The 16,666-nt window shown below is 41.2% G+C and overlaps 1 protein-coding gene across 2 annotated transcripts in view; it reads right to left on the bottom strand.

Annotated features, from left to right (window-relative positions):
- Positions 1–16,666, bottom strand: part of atp8b1 (ATPase phospholipid transporting 8B1) — a 33,859-nt gene that overhangs the window by 6,291 nt on the left and 10,902 nt on the right. For both annotated transcript variants that reach the window (XM_037117617.1, XM_037117618.1), the window contains exons 3-21: positions 14,636–14,818; positions 14,284–14,381; positions 11,235–11,348; positions 11,045–11,143; positions 10,489–10,550; positions 10,308–10,380; positions 9,801–9,871; positions 9,122–9,204; positions 8,014–8,172; positions 7,707–7,795; positions 5,851–6,041; positions 5,497–5,581; positions 4,604–4,727; positions 2,925–2,968; positions 2,418–2,574; positions 2,103–2,291; positions 1,199–1,311; positions 876–1,040; positions 145–256 (exon numbers count right to left, since the gene is read on the bottom strand). In XM_037117617.1, coding sequence (XP_036973512.1) covers positions 145–256; positions 876–1,040; positions 1,199–1,311; positions 2,103–2,291; positions 2,418–2,574; positions 2,925–2,968; positions 4,604–4,727; positions 5,497–5,581; positions 5,851–6,041; positions 7,707–7,795; positions 8,014–8,172; positions 9,122–9,204; positions 9,801–9,871; positions 10,308–10,380; positions 10,489–10,550; positions 11,045–11,143; positions 11,235–11,348; positions 14,284–14,381; positions 14,636–14,798 — 2,191 coding nt within the window. In that variant the 5' untranslated portion in view covers positions 14,799–14,818. The remainder of the gene's footprint in view (positions 1–144; positions 257–875; positions 1,041–1,198; positions 1,312–2,102; positions 2,292–2,417; positions 2,575–2,924; positions 2,969–4,603; positions 4,728–5,496; positions 5,582–5,850; positions 6,042–7,706; positions 7,796–8,013; positions 8,173–9,121; positions 9,205–9,800; positions 9,872–10,307; positions 10,381–10,488; positions 10,551–11,044; positions 11,144–11,234; positions 11,349–14,283; positions 14,382–14,635; positions 14,819–16,666) is intronic.

Below are 16,666 nucleotides of genomic sequence, written 5' to 3'. Positions count from 1 at the left end.
TTTAAGATGCATCTACTTAAAAGTAGACAGATGCAAGTTCAAACTTAGAAACATAATTAAACCACTGGTGTTTTTTTTAATATCAGTGCCAAACATATTGGTTCTTATTAGTGCAGGTGGACTAACAGTATGACTCTGAGGTACCTTTCTTATCTCCAGTCAGGACCCAGATCTTGATGTCGGCCTTGGCCAGTGTGGCGATGGTCTCTGGCACGCCGTCCTGTAATTTGTCTTCGATGGCCGTCGCACCAATCAGCTGGAGAGAGGGATACAGGTGCTTAGTTACAGCTCAGGGTGCATGTTTTTAACTATTACTGACTGTCAGTTAATAATAAAGAGCTTCACACTGGTTTTCAGTTGGATTTTAAACATTTGTTGCCGTATTTTTTGTTTGTGTTATAATTTTGACAGTCATTTCCAGATTCGAGTTTTGTGCTTCCACTCTTTCCTTTTTTCCTATTAAATCCTGTATATCTCTAGATGTCGGTGCTGTTAAATGCCCAGTGTTAAAGTGTAAACAACTGAACAACTTTCTTCTCTAAGTGTTTCCATTACTGTTGGTGCAGCTCTCACAAATATAACTGGATTATTTTCACTCTCCTCTGAGTAGCAACTACCAACGACGCAGTACAAAACGTGAGTTTATTCATTCATTTGGTCTAAGATGAATGTAGATGGGAAAAGGTGCCAGGCTGCAGGTCCGACTGGATTGCCAGTCAGAGACTTGAGCAGGGAAGCTACTTAAACACTGATGGAGTCATTATTTTATAACCATTACATTGTGAAATCAACACTTAATTCATAATGACATATTCAAACTAAAAACGTGTCTGTCGTGGGTTTAAGCGTGGAAAGGTTTTTTGTTTTCCTCTCACCATGAGGTTGCTCTCGATCTCCTCATACACGCGGTCGAGGGCCGCCTCTCTGTCGGCCAAGACCAGCTGGGCATCTTTGTGTTTCCGTGACCAGGCTGCGTACTCGTCTGCGCCGATGTCTTTGTAGCACAAGCACAGCGTCCGCAGGGTTGCATTGGCAAATTCCTAAGGCACAAAACACAAATGGTTTGCTTCCACAGAAACAGGAGGAACAGCTCTGTACATACATGTCATTGTTTGTACAAACAGTGGAGCCATGCTGAGACAGAACGCAGCCGCAAAAACACAACAGCACAAATAAGAGTAAAGGCCTAAAAACTCACATCCAAGGCAGTCTGGGTAGTTTCTTTGTGTCTGGTGTTTGGGGAAAGTCGTTCATAGATGACGGTGTCGGCTCCTTTACAGTAGAGACGAACACGGCCATCAGGAAACTTCACTGAATGAGAGACAGACAGAAGCACAGAGGGTCAGAGGAGACATTGTTTTAGAAGTCTTGAGCCTTGGCTATGAAGTCTTCAGTCATCTCCAGTTTAAAAATTTGTGTTTCAAGTTCCAATCAAGTCTTTGTCTGTCTGTCTGTCTGTCTGCTGGTCAGCTCTGTCAAACACACCTTCCCCTCAGGCGACATGAAGATTGGCTTCATTGCTATGAAAACGTCCTGCTGCCAGTCATCAGGGAATCAGCAGAATGGTTGTCTTTGGCATTTTAAAAAAAAGCAGCATTTAAAGTGATTTGGCACCCTTCCTACAGTTTCTGAGTGCAACACCACTGTCCTAAATAAAAATCCCAGCTCTGTTACAATTTGTCAGATGAAATGCAGATGCTGCCTACAAACAAATCTAATTCCATTATAACAAACTAAGGTGCTGAAACGTGTATGTTGAAGTCAACATGTATTTTACACTGTAACTCTACCCTCTCACTGAAGATTCATAGAGCAGAAACAAGTGATTGGGGGCAGAGTATCTGAAGTTGTTATTTCAAGGTTAAAACGTTACATAAAGTTACTTGAATGTAATAAAATAGTTACAGTAACAAAATTAATTCCTTAAACAACTAACTTCATATTTCATTCAAATGTTTTGTTTTTTTATTTTGTTTTTATGAAACATTAGAACTTTTTTCACGTTTTTCATGTGAACTGATCTTCTCGTAACTACTATACAACACGACCAGTGATGATATGTGTGTATGTGCAACTGTGTGTGTGTGTCTGTGCACTCGTACAGATGATAGACATGCGCTTGCGGTCCGAGTTGAAGTCGAGCAGGGCCAACATTTCGTAGGTTGTCTCGTGATCCATCTCCCTGATGGTGATGGTGTCCTGCGTGCGAGACAGAAACACGTAGCCGAAGTTCCTCGCAGCCGTCACCAGGGCGCCCTCATCAGGAGAGGCAGCCTGGTACACCAGTTCACCTGAAGGAAAGGCACGAACCCATACATCGAGGAGGTGTCCAATTCAATGTCTGCAGTTTTATACTAATACACCTTTCTATGCATTTGAGTCGAATAACATTTTTCAAATGAGGATTTTAGGATTACCGTCTTTGTTCTCCACCATGACTGTGTGGCAGAGCGAGAGCAGCTTGAAGAACTCTGTAACATCTTTATCCTTCTTGGACCGGATGATGGCAACGAGGGAATGATCCATGAACTCGAACTTTCTGTCGGCGTGCTGGTTCCAGCTCCAGTCCACCAGCTAGAAATAGGCAAAACAGAGAAAACGGTTTAAAGGACTACAGCAGAAATTGTCTGCTATGATTGTGGTGACACTGCTGATGTGACACTTCAGATAACAAATCACCCGTTTTAATATTGTCCACTCAACATTTTCATTCTGGATATGAATGGTGTGATATGACATGATATGAATCTGGAAACGTGCTTCTTTGAGCAGCTTAGAATTTAGAAAAAATGTCAACTTTCATATGTTTAGAATCAAACGTAATTCGGCCTTTTTCATCAAACAATCACTGAATCTTAGCCAACAGTTTGTATTATAAATAATCCTCTTGTGTCTTCTGAGGTTAAGTGTATTTGACATCTTACCCTTCCTCGGTCCAGCACCACTCCTTCAGCTGTGGTTGGTTCACCTGTGCAGAGGAGAGCAAAAACTTGATACGTATAAATACACACAAATGCAAAAATAAAAAATCAGTAGCAGAGTATCACGGGAGGTTTCGTCTTTAAAGAGAGATGAAGTCCCTTCCCTTCCTGTGGGACGTTATTGTGGGGAAATCTGTATGATGCTCGGACAAATCATTTGTTGATATTGTTTGAACTGTTTCATGAATGACACTTACAAATTATTCATCAAAAAAATAAATTCAACTTGTGAAAGGCACAGTTTATTGTAAAGATAGTGAAGTATCATTTAATTTTGTGTGAAACCACATCGACTCGCTCAGCATAGGTCACCAACACCAACAAGGCTGTCAGTACAATAAGATAAAATAAATACGATGAAAGTCTGGCCATACAGACAGCTGCAGTTATGCAAAAGGAGAGTTCAACAGCCCTGTGAGCTAGCTAATGTATACGGTCTGTTTAATCTTTCTGACTACATATATTCTCACAGTCCTATAGTTCAACAGTTTATTTTACGAGTTGAAAATGTATCTTTTATAATTGCCAGACATGTGTAATCCATGACACAGTTGAATGACGATCTCTCTCTCTCTATCTCTCTCTCTTTTCTAATATAAGGTCCTGTGGTGATCCAATGCGTGCAGGGGGACTTTGCCTCACTGTTGTTCAACAGCCATCGCTGCTGATGAAAGTCTGTCTCTGTGACTCAGGCAGAAATACTCGCAGTTGTTTTAAAGTTTTATTCAAGTCATGTTTCTTCTTGCTCGCAGACTTCCCTCCTCACTGTCTGACCCCTGGAAGTTACTGTGACAGGTGACCCAATGAAACGCACTGTAACTTTGTACAAAATCATATATTACACAAAACAAAGATCCGGCCATCAATGCTGAACATTTATCAATATCATATTTTGAGGCAGAATCTTTGTTTTGAGACCAAATGGAGAATATTTCCTGGTCGTGTGTTTGTTCTCATTGTATTTGTTTATTTCTATCTGCTGCTGATTTGCCTGAAGTTTTACATGATTTTTCATACCTGCCCTAAGCAGCAGTGGCTGCTCTGCCTTTTTTTCCTTTTCTCTTATAAAGCAGCATCAGTCTGTAACAAAGTGAAGTGATCTGCAAACTTGCCTCAATATGTTTGTTCAGCTCTTATCTAAATTCCACTTCTTCCTGCTTCAGGGAACCAGGGCTCACTAAAGGCCCATTTTCATCCTTCTGATAACACAACCTTGTCAATAGGTCCAGGCAAAGATAAAACACTAAACATTTTTTTTCCTGCAGACACTGGACATGTGTGTAGAACACCTGATGTAAAATCCTCCATATTCAAGTGTGCCATCAACATTTTTAGTATCAAGAAGATGGTTATCATCGCAAATAACGGGCAGCAGGTGTCACCCTCTCACTGTCTGTTCTTGTCTTTACCTCCACAGCTACATCTTACTGGTTTCCCTCCCTATATCTTTCCATTTCCACTCGCAGGTTATTTTATGAAAGTGAGAGGGTGAATTCCCCCGAGCAAGGCCACAGTTCAACACCTCTGAGCAAGGTACTAATACTGTCAGGGTTACAGTCCCAGTTCCCAGATGCACATGTATCTCTCCCTTTATGTTCGAGTGCAGCGAAGCAGATCAGTACCGTAGCTGCGTCCAGCGATGGTGCACTTCTTGAACTGCATGATGTTCTGTGTCAAAGTTCCCGTCTTGTCGGAGAAGATGTACTCGATCTGACCGAGCTGCTCGTTCAGGGTGGTGGTTCGAGCCTGCACAGGGGAAAGAAGTGATTTAATGGAATGTTTGGATCTGGACTGTTTAAAGAGTGAATAAAGTTGGCTGCTGGACCAATTATTTTCAGGACCCTCTGACCAACTTTTACTGAAACATTAAACTGCATCCCATAGTCTTTATCAGCAAATGCAGTTGAATTGTCATTACATGTCCTCAGAATTGAATTTTGGTTACATGATTACAAAACACCAAATATATAGAAAAACTCAATTTGCAAATGAATACCCAGAGATACGGTAACATCCCTGAAAACAGCCATCAAGTGGACTGTGAGGTCCAATTCTTTTGACAGAATAATGTTAATAAAGGCCGTTTTTTTCCCTCTAATTGAGAAAATCAATGGAAAAATAAACTGGTTGTTTATTACGAAATGAACTATTTTGTAATACATTAATGACTTAAATTTGTAATTCGTAGAAAGAAATGGCCAGAATTCTATGCTAGTTCAAATAATATGAGCTGCGGCATCACCACTTCCTGCTGCAGAATATACTCTTTGATTGTTAATGCTCATCAGTGAACAGAGATTATCAGTGCCTGTCTTTAGCTGGAAGCAATTTCAAGAGCACATCAGAAAGTCTCACTGACAGGCGCATATCATCCAAAACGTTTGACTGATAAGAAACCAAAGAATTCCAAATGCGGTCATGTGTTTTTAGATAATGCTTATTTCCTGATGAAAGGTCTAAAAATTCAAAGATTAGAAGGACTCTACAAAGATATGTGAAAGGAGTGCTAACGTACCTTAGCCGGTGTGTCTTTCTCTGCAAAATACATCTGCAGGTCCCAGTTGATGAACTTACTCTGGCCCAGACGAATCACCTCCACACTGAGCACACAGCAGACAGACATGCGATGATTTGAACAAGTTTCATTTTCTCAAATAAAGATGTTTTGTCTTTGAGTTGGTTTGCTGAAAGTTTAAAGCTGCAACATGAAAAATCCTGAGACATGTTTTCCAAACGGCCAGAACAAAGCACCACTGCATTCTCGAAGTCATAAAACACAATGCCTCCTGCCACAGCTGGCTCGGAGGGATAATGAAAACAAGATGGGTAGGAACAGAGAGGCTGAATATGTGGGTGTGGTTTTACAGACCTGACATATAGTGAAATGGGCACCATGGTGTTGAGGACGATGATGTATCCCCAGAAGCTGAGGAAGCCTCTGTAGGATGTGGTCTGGTTCTTGCCGTCGTACAGATACCAGGCCTTAGAGCCGATCTCTTCGTACCAGAAGGAGTGACCGATGGCCAGACCTGCCGCCACCAGGATCAGCAGTGCAAAGATCTAAGAGGAGGGAGAACGAAAATGAAAAGCAGATATACAATACAATAGAGCAATGTCACGGTTGGCAAACAACAGTGTTATGAAGTGTTCCTGAGAGCATGTAGAACTATCTTTTCAAGGATGCCCCTTTCATACCAAATCATCACACTATCACCTGCCACAAATGAACCTGGCTACCTGTGGGATGTTCTCAACAGGTGTTTTTTGAGCATTCAACAAGTCTTTCATTGCCACTGTCCCAACTAGGGATGTAACGGTTACTGTGTCATGGTAAACTATGGTAAAATTCCCGACAGTGAAGGTTACCATTCATTTTAATCACCATGGTAACCACCGTGGTAGATAAGAAAACTCGCGAGATACTTCTTAAGTGTCACTACGCATGCGCAGCGTACAACGTGCGCTTGTTATGTAGTGAAGAAGACATGGCGGAGGGAGGACGTGATAGTAGCGGCCCTCATGGCATTTTTCCGCCTTCAAAGAGAACCAAATCTGAAGTCTGGGTGTATTCTGGTTATTATAAGAATGCTCAGGAACAGCTGGTGGAGGATGGCAGCCCTGTCTGCAGGAGCTGCAAGAAGAAAGTTGTTACGAGGGGCGGCAACACATCCAATTTACGCAACCATCACCTTCAACTGTTCAGCGAATGCAAGGTAAGCTAACCTCATGCTCAGGTGCATGATGTATGTGTATGTCGAGTTCTCTCTGTCTAATCTGCTGTTGTCACCAATGTAAACTGACCAGACAGTAGTATAACTGAATAAAGTTGATCCATGATTTGGCACGTTATCTGAACAGCTTATTAATTGTAAACTTAACTTTTTAAAGCCGACCTAATAATTCCCCAAGTATTGATGCAGAGCTGCAGTGAGGAGGATTTAAGACAAACACGTACTGGGTGGACTGAGTTACTGAATACAAACTGACTGAGGTGACTGACTTTCACCTCAGCTCCATTCACCAGAGCAGCATCTACCTGTGGCTCAGCAGACACTTGACCAATCAGACTGACCAAGTCCATTGACAACAGACGAGCAGGCAGACAGAGAGACAGACAGCAAATATATATCCAGCCAGTAATATCAGAAATTATTATTTGTAGAATAGACTATATTTAAAGAATAATATACAACGGTGAATATAACAAGTGTCTAGATAGAGATAGAGCCAAAATAGAGTATTCATAATTCATTTAACAATAATCCTTTTTGTTTTGATCAAAAACAGGCTGCCTCATCACAAAAAGCCAATGATCTATTTTACACAGTTTTGATACATTCTTTTATACTTGTTTAATGTTGATTTTGCAGTGTTTTGTTAAGGTTTTGAATTTGGACTGATTTAATATATAATAAACCTATTTAAATATACATCTTGGTGAAATTATTTCGATTTATCAATGTATCAGTGTTTTTTCAACATTTTGAAGACATTTCAAAAATACCGCGATATACCGATAACCGCGATAATTTTGGTCACTATTACCGCATTGTGAAATTTTCATACCGTTACATCCCTAGCCAACCTGTTAGAAATGTCTAGCTACCTTTAAATTGCACATGCTATCCTATCTCAGCTTCTTTAGAATCAGGGTTCAGGGTTTGTGTGGGATGAGAAGATGAAAGGTGATAAGACACAACAGAAATGCATGTGACTCAGACTCACTGTGTAGACCATGTAGTTCATCAGCTCGTCAATTTTGGTCCTCTTGAACCTGGTCTTCCCACCGTTCCTCATGATTTTGGTGTCGGCTCCTATGACATCATATGCCACAATGGTGAATACTATCCGTTGCCTTCAGTCATAATTAGTCAGCATTCATCAGTAAGACTTGACATAATTAACTAACGAAATTACATTAAATACATTTTCTTAAAGCCATTACTTTGCAATCAACTAAATTAGAGCCGCGTATCAGTACAACAAAGACGATGTCCCATGAGGAGCAGTGATGGGGTTCGAGGGTTCACACCTGCGAAGATGACCAGTCCGTGACACTCCTCAGTGTTCCTGACTTTGCAGCCTCGGAGCAGCATGTTATCCAGATCCAGAGGGTAGTGCTCCCCCTGCCACCGCATTGTTCCTGTGAACTTATCCAGGCGGTTGTTGGGCTCCTCACACTCGATCAGAGCTTCAGGAGAGAGAAAGGACACAGGGAGGGTTTTATCTTAGGTCGACAAGTCAAAACAATTCCTTAAACGGGAACTTTGCCTATATGTAACCAGCTTTTTATCACTTAAGTTTTGGCAATTTATATAGATAAATAATGTTAAACTTCTCTCCATTTTGCCTGCACACAGAGCCTTATTCTTTCAGTCCCGTCTGCCACAGCACACCCACATCCTTTCGGCTACAGTGGACTGTACCTCAACACTACAGCTTAAGTTAAAACACTACGTTTTCCCCCCACCTTTTGCATCATTACAGAGAAGAAATGATTGTGAAACAGGGTGTATTTAAAAGTCAACTGTGTCGGGGCGCCCAAGAAGCTCAATTGATAGAGCAGCCCATGTACAGTGGCTGTGTACTTGCTGTAGCGGCCCAGGGATCAATTCCAACCTGTGGCCCTTTGCTGAAAGTTACCCACCCCCTTCCTTTCTCTGTTTCCTGTCACTCAATACGTATCCTATCAAAATAAAGCCATGAAAAGGCCCAAAATAGTTTACTTAAAACTAAAAAACTACCTTCTATCAAAGTTCTACCAGAATATCAAAGTTAGAGAACACTGGTGTGTTTTCTGGCAGATAGCATCATACAAATTGCATAATGCAAACACAAATAAACCTCATAATTTTTATCTTTGACTACTGCCGTTATCAGAGAGAGGGTGTGTTTGTCTGGCATAAAAACTGTCCCGTAACTACTTTTTCACACTGGTGTGGTGGAAGATAATGTCAACAAGTTCTCCATTATGTGTACTACTCTCTCCAATAAACTAAGTATCTTTTTATTAAACATATTTTTACAATCATTATATTTAAATTTTGAAGTTAAAAGGAGGCTTTTGCGAGTCTGAGTGATTCTGGGAATCAGTCAATAAACTGGGAATAAACTTGGGTTGTAATGAGAACCAAGCTCACCATCAAACTCAGCCAGCTGACGTTCCTCTTGCAGCCGCTCATCGGTCACGCGAAGTCCCAACTTAAATTTCAGGTTAGTCTCTCTGCAGAGGAAAAAGTAACACACAAAAAGAACTGAAAAACTAAGGCCAAAGGCAGAATCACAAGATATTTGTTGTCACTCCAGCTGTAAAAATACATCTGTATGATCATCTTGAAAACTCCAAAGCAGAAATGAAATAAATAAAAATAAAATAATTCTGTGATCGTTCTCTGGTGCAAGTTTAATGCAACGAAGCTCTACAAAACATGAAGACGGGAGATAGTGATCTATCAGATTAGCTGCCATTGACAGTAAAACACCTCCATTACAGACAGCCTTGCAGGCCTGTCTGTTTGATTTAAAGGTGTTTTCTCACTTAATCGTAGAACACACAGTCACACTGGTCACATGGCTGTGCTTGGCTAAGGTTAAGTCTTGGCAAAAGCTCCTAACACATTTGGTCTCCTCTTATCATGATTAATTTGTTGACGGACCTCTTGAGAAACGACAGATCAAACAAAAAAACTTATCGAAGTAAAGAGCGCTGCTCCAACAGTCACATTACACAACATGTATTCCATTTGTCAACAGATCAATACAGACACTACAGTTCAGAACAAAGTGGGAACAACATGGCAGAAAGTTAAAGAACCTTACCCGTCGAGCTCTGCTGTTTCTACATAACACAGGCTGTTTGGGTTGGAGCTAGATAACAGCAGGATGTCAGCCTGAAGACAAGAAACAAATATTCACATCAATCTTAAATGTTCTGGTTCCTAACACAGCTTCTGACTTCATCAGCCACAATATAATATTTGATCATTTGACAACAAACTTATTCTGGAGCTTTTATCTCTTTTAACTCAGTTCAAAACAACACTTTTGTTTACTTGATCATTTGTTACGTGCTGAGGGAGAAGAAGCATTAAGAGAAGAAGGAAAAGAGAGAAGAAAAAGTGGAAGAGGGCTTATTTTTAATTTCTGTCTAGTGTCGTCTCTGCATTTAGTTGATACTTAAGAGACTTTTCTCATTCTTTCAATGTACACCCTTTTAGTCAGTGTGAAATGGCACAAAGTCACATATACACATTTAATATGTCAATGTGTGTCAGTCAATCTGCCAAGTAATGTAACACAGCCCAGCATTAAGTGTGCTCATCTCACCGGAACAAAGTCGTTCTTCTTCAGACGAACCACATCTCCAACCTGGATGTTCCTCCACTTCGACGACTGAAACCTGAAGCAGACAGAGGACCCATCTTAGGTTTTATACACCTGTGCTGTCGTTGATTTTAAAAATGGTGACTATCTTCCTACTAACTAAGAGAACATTCATTTTGCTGACCTGCCGTCCTGAAGCACGTCACACTTCCTGTTGTTGATCTCTTTGTCCATCCTGTGACGTGCCTAAATGAAAGAAAATTTAAGAGGCCAGCGCAAACAAGATAACATAACATTTAACATATAATCCCATGACAATGTGCTGTGCTAAATGAACAGCAAACACTGCTTGGTGTAGCACCGGGAGCATGGCATCAACACTCTGGTTACATGGCTGTGCAGACTGCTGCTGGGCTCACACATGATCCTCCTCCCATGAACAACATTCAATCATTTTATCTTCATTCAAGTTAGCCGGGGGGGGGCTAAACTGTAAGGTCGCCAGCTAAGTCTGCAGTCCATACGCTTTATGGACCTCACAATGCAGAGCTGGGTAATTTGATACCTGGGTAGTCAAGCTTGTTTGTGCAACTGAACAGCTTTCAAAGGAATGACAGTGACTTAGTGTAAGACGCTTTGGACAAAACGTAAATGCCCTAAATGTAAATGAATACACAGGAATGTGCTCAAAAAAAACTTGTGTGTGCACTTGTTCATGCGTGTGTGTGCGCATGTCTTACCAGGTCGTCCACCAGGTCTTTGATGGCAGTGACTCCCAGCACCACCACCAGAGGAATCAGCGTGGTGTACCAGGGCAGTGTGGAAATGTCTGGAATAATCTAACAAAACAAAAAATATTGCATCACCTCTTGCTCCTTGTTTTTTGTACCACTGTAAACCAGAAGCCAACTGTCATGTTTTTGGATGTACCTGCAGGATGAGCAGAGCCAGGAAATACAGGTTTGCAACCCTCTTGAACTGTTCGTACAGATTCAGGGGGATGAAGGTGAGGACGTTGTACTTGTACGTCTTGATGGCGTTTCCCTGCATGAAACACAAAGCAGCCAGTGATAAATGCATGGTCGGTTAGCGTTTGGTCCTGTGCTGTTCAAGTGCAGAGAGGCACTCCAGCGATTTCCAAGATCAGGACCAGTTTATTGTTTGTTAGCGGCAATATTCGATCTGTGACTCTGAAAGCGCTTCCGAGAAAATAACCCTGATGATGTCATAGCGATGTCATCTGGGTTACCTCAGCTTGTGCTTGAAAACAACAAATGTATAACAGAAAGTCAGTTTTACAAGCTTGTTTAAAAGGCATACGTACTCACTAGGCAAGGAGGGTCTAGCCAAAAGACTATTATGTTGCATTTTGGAAAAGGAAGGATTTCATGTTTTGACTCTCCTGGACTCTGTAGCATGGAATGGAACCTCTCTTTTAAATTACTCTCTTATGAGTCAGATTGACCTTGTGTCAACAAATGCCAAAAATGCTTTGCTCTGTAGATGCACTGATGAATGATGGCGTTTAGCAGTAAACTACTACTAGAAACTCTTTTTATAGTTCTGCAAACATGAGCGTTGAAATAAAACTCCTCTGCAGGTATCAGTCCAGTTATCATGGTGTCAGTGCTAAGGTAGTGCTGTGTTTCAGTAGAGGATAACCATCTGAACTCCGTCCATTACAGCCTGGTTTCCACACAGTGGAGAGTCTTGCCCCGCCACAGTGTCCTTGAGCAAGACACTGAGGCCCCACCAATTCCATGTCTGTTCTAAGAGCTTTGATTTCACAGAGTTACCTCAACTGTGCCGTCTGCGGTGCAGTCTGCGTTTCACTTGATCTCAGAGGTTGAAGTCAGGATCGTGTGCAGGCCAGTTAAGTTCATCCTCACCAAAGTGGGCAAACCATTTCTTTATGGACCTAGCTTTGTCAATAGGGCATAAACCTTACAAAGCTGGTTCACACTATAGTCTAAAATATAACTGACAGTGTAGCATTAACATTCCCCTTCATTACAACTAAAGGCGGCCAGCCCGCAGCAGGAAAAACAGCCCCAGAATGTGGGCATGGATTGTGGTTAGTATCAATAAGTGGTTTCCAACTTCACAGTCAGTGTTCTGGTTGACTGTGCAGGCAGTGGCCCAGCTCATGGGGACACCAGTAAGACGACAGAGCTGCCTTTCATTATAGATAACCGTCTGAACTCTGAACAGTTACAGCCTTGATTCTACAGGACAGGCAGGGGTGGTCAACCATCCATCATCTGTTTCACCTTCTCTCCAGCAGCTTCTTGTTAGATCAAGGACTCTAACTTACAGAGGATCACTCTTTAAGTCATCTTTAACACGTTCTGACTTCAGTCCCACTGAGACTTGCTGCGTCTAATGTGTCCATTAGACAGATACAGGTCGGCTCAGCTGGACGATCTGGTTTCAGCCTCCACAAAGACCGACGACACAAAGGCTCATAAACAAAACACTCCCCTGTTCACCAGCTGCTAAAAAAAAACTGTCACACCAGCGATTCGTAACGATTTGACCAACCAGCTAAAGCTCTAGACTATAGAAAGAATACTTTAAATTATAGTTTTTCTTTTTCAAATGTAGGATAGACTAAGTCAATGAAAGCTGAATGATAAAAACATTTTTAAAAAAATTTTGAAAAATCTAAACAAGCCATCATCTAATTTGGGTATGAGCTCTCCAACAACACACCCAGATGTCGTTCATCCACATGCTTCCACGTCATCTTACCTTTTATCTACGCTGTCATGCAAGCAAGCAGTGTACAACAGAAGAGTGCTGTAATAGCATAAATAGCTCTTAACATATTTAAAACGTGACCTTTCAGCAGCACAGGGAGCCCTGATGGAGTCTGAAATGACTCAGCAGAAACAGACAAATGACATGAGGAGGAACAAATACAAGGAAAACTGTCAAACACAACAGACTTCCTTGTTGGTGTTGTAGCCTACATCACATTTTTTCCATTTCAGCTGATCAGCGGGAACACTGGAAATTCCCACTGATCAAACTGTTCACAATGCACACTGCCCGATATCAATTGGTGCCCACTCAATCGGAGCACCCAAAAAAAAAAAAGTCACGTGCTGTGTGTTGAGATTTTTTCTTTTTTCTAAGGTCAAGCAGGACCTTTCATGTTCACTTCACTGACAACACTTTGTACAGTCATTTATATACACATGTATTCATGTTCACTGTTTTAGTTGTGTTCATAACCAACAATGAAAAGATATCTCAGGTGCAAGTAATTTTTTAAATTAAGATCGACTTATAAAAAAACAAAGCAGCGCTGTGCTGCACCTTTGAAACCTTTCCACATAGTATCAGATTCAGTTTGGGTTGAGAGCAGGTTGGAGCTTGATTTCCTTTCCTCCAGGCGGCCACTAGTTCAAATTTGTTTCTATGAAAATTTTGAGAGTCTGCAGGAGACACTAAATCAAAGTGAATGACGACACACCTTGGTTTTGTTTTAAATCAAAGCTGCATATAATAATGTAGTTGAATGCAAGACGTTTTTTTTTTTAAAACTCCTCTTCATTGGAAACTGTGTGACTATACCCTCATAGTTTTTTTAACAATTAGGGAGATGACTGTTACATTTCTTGACCCACAGTCCTCCGGGCCAGTGCTCCCTTGCCATTGGCTCTCTTAAGTAATGGTATGTTTGGACGATATAAAATAGGCACAAAGGTCCAGCCTTGCAGGTTAATTGTTGAGAGAAAAGAAGTGAAACCAATAACAGCCTTGAAGTAGGAAATCAATCCCAATGACGATGCTGAATGATTCTAAAAATAATGAGCACGCTGAATAGCTAATCGAAAACATGTTAAACATCGTGTAACCTACGCTCAGCTATGTGCTCAGGATTAGTGTCTATCAGGACCAACAAGGATGGTGGATAAAGGCACCTTTGGGTGAGTCCATTAACAAGCAGTTCCATGTAAACAGCTGAACTTACAGAGTATCTGCTCTTCTTGATACACAGGAAAACTTTTTTCTCGAACTCTGGCAGGTGGTGGTAAGGTCGGTCATTTGCCTTCACCTTCCATCCCATCTCTGAAAAATAAGATCGTAAAAAGGTTTACTTAACATATAAACTAAAGGATAGATGAGCAGCAGTATCCACCTGGTTCCATTCTTTGTGTTAAGTTAGGCTAAACACATTCTGGACCCATCTCCATAGTGGGTACACAAAAATGGAACCAATATCAAGCCAGTTTATTGGACTTGGGGAAAGATGTACAATGGATCAATTTATCAAAAATAATAATCACTTTAACATCATTATTAGTATTCCTGTAGACACTCACCGCTGGGTCTAACTTCTGCCGGGGCTTGCGGGGCTCCTGGTGGCGCTTCTGGTTCCTCTTCCGAGCTTGCGTCTAATTCGTCATCCGTCTCATCATCACTATATGGCATGACCTCATCGTCAGGCCCCAGGGAACCCTGGGAGTCTACTCGCCTCCGACTCATCTTAGCGCCTCAGGTTGTTCCTAAGAAGGAAGAACAGTTTGAGTTACTCAATAAATGGAATGTAAAATACTTGTTGATAAATGTTCTCAGTCTTTTCAGGCCCATCCAACAGTTTGTCGAGTTGCCCACTGCAAAATCTGATATAGACATTATTACAGGGGGATGCATCCCCAATTTGGAGATGACTTCAGTGACACCTTAACCAGTGATTTTTGATCATATCAAAAGAAAAATTGGTAGGCTGCAGCCATAAGGAGACTACAGCAGCAGACTTTTCACTGGTATCGGTCGGACCACACATCATGACGGCTGCGTCTAGTTATTTTCTTTCTAGTACTCGATTAATATCACAACAAATGTATCCAAAATAACATTTTAAAACTCCTCATCTATATTTCAATAGTCATAGTCGTAGTTGTAGAGGTAAGCAACCAGTATGCTCAACCCTTTTGTGGCAGAGGCATGATTGCAGGTCACAAGCAGAGTAGAATGGGTCAGTAGTCAGGCATTTTATTTAGCATGGATTAATACTGCAGAGGGAACACAACAGACATTTCTCTGTGTAGCATACGTTTCACTATCACTTCAGACTTGTACCCCAGTTTAAAACAGCAATGACCTGCCTCTTCCCGGTTGCCCTATACATCATACAGACCAGTTCCACTGAAGCGTACAGATGCCCTCAGGATTTTGTTGTTTCAGCATTAAGCATATAGTAAACCTCAGGTCCAAGACTTGAACTCACCAACACTATAATGGTATAAACTAAACCAAAAAAAAGGGATCAAAAAACAAATGCTGGCACAGTCTGAAATACTAAAACAATGTAGATGGACTAATAAATCCTCAGCAAACTCAGATCCTCAAAGGAAACAGAAAAGGGGAAAAGAGGCACTAATGAAAAGATATAGCAGTCAACTGATGACTGCAACAACAGTGAAAAGTCCAAAATGTAACAAATGAAACTGTAAATGCACTTAAAACAATGACAAAACATATCCTGAAATGTTTAACAGCAAGAAATTCATGCAGAAACAAACTAAAAAAAACAATCAACCTTGACCTATTTGGTTTTTCCGATCTACAGTACTCCGTGAATAGATACAGAATTTAAAAGCTGCAGTTCAAGTTTACCATCAGGTTTGACAGGCAGGTTTCTGCCAAACCTCCTGATGATATGATGCATGTGAGATGACGCTGCACTTACAGCTGAACACACTGGCATTGGACCAATCACACTGTCTTTTGAGAAACAACTGACAGCTACAAGTGTGGTTCAGCTGTGACAATCAGAAGCGACTTTTTGCTTGAAAGAAAAACAATGGTTGCTTAAAGAGGTAAAGAGGTCAGGATAGCTCTTAGAGCATCAGTTATATCAGAACTGGAGAGAATATATTAATGGAAGATGAGCTAAGAATGCAGCTGAAGGCTTTTTTTTTTTCTTCTTTTTTTTAAATGGAAAATATTTTTGCTCTCCTCACGACTGCCTTTGAAGAGTTTAGTGGCTCAACTGGTGGTATCACTCTCCAGCAGCTAATCTGATTGGTTGAACTTAGCCTGCAATGGTGTTAAACAAGTGGTTCATCCAATTGCCTGCCAAGTATTTTCTAAAAGTGTTTGCCCTTTCCAAACAGTTTTTAGCTGTGTCTTTCCAGTTGGTTCTGTGCAACAAACCAGCTAACAGCACCTGGTTAGCAGGTGCCAAGTTTGGGTTGGCACTTCCCATCAGCTTAATGTTTAATGACACAGAGGAGACCATTAGCACAGCTGATAAGCTTCATTAGTCTGGTTTCCAAGAACAAACTCACCAAGAAAGTGCTCAACAGGATGAGACGGGGACTTCAGCAGGACTGGAAAGAAGGGATAGT

This window comes from Acanthopagrus latus, chromosome 12, assembly GCF_904848185.1.
Source record: "Acanthopagrus latus isolate v.2019 chromosome 12, fAcaLat1.1, whole genome shotgun sequence".
NCBI lineage: Eukaryota > Metazoa > Chordata > Actinopteri > Spariformes > Sparidae > Acanthopagrus > Acanthopagrus latus.
The sequence above is the reverse complement of the archived record's forward strand: the minus strand, read 5'-3'. Positions and strand labels throughout refer to the sequence as shown.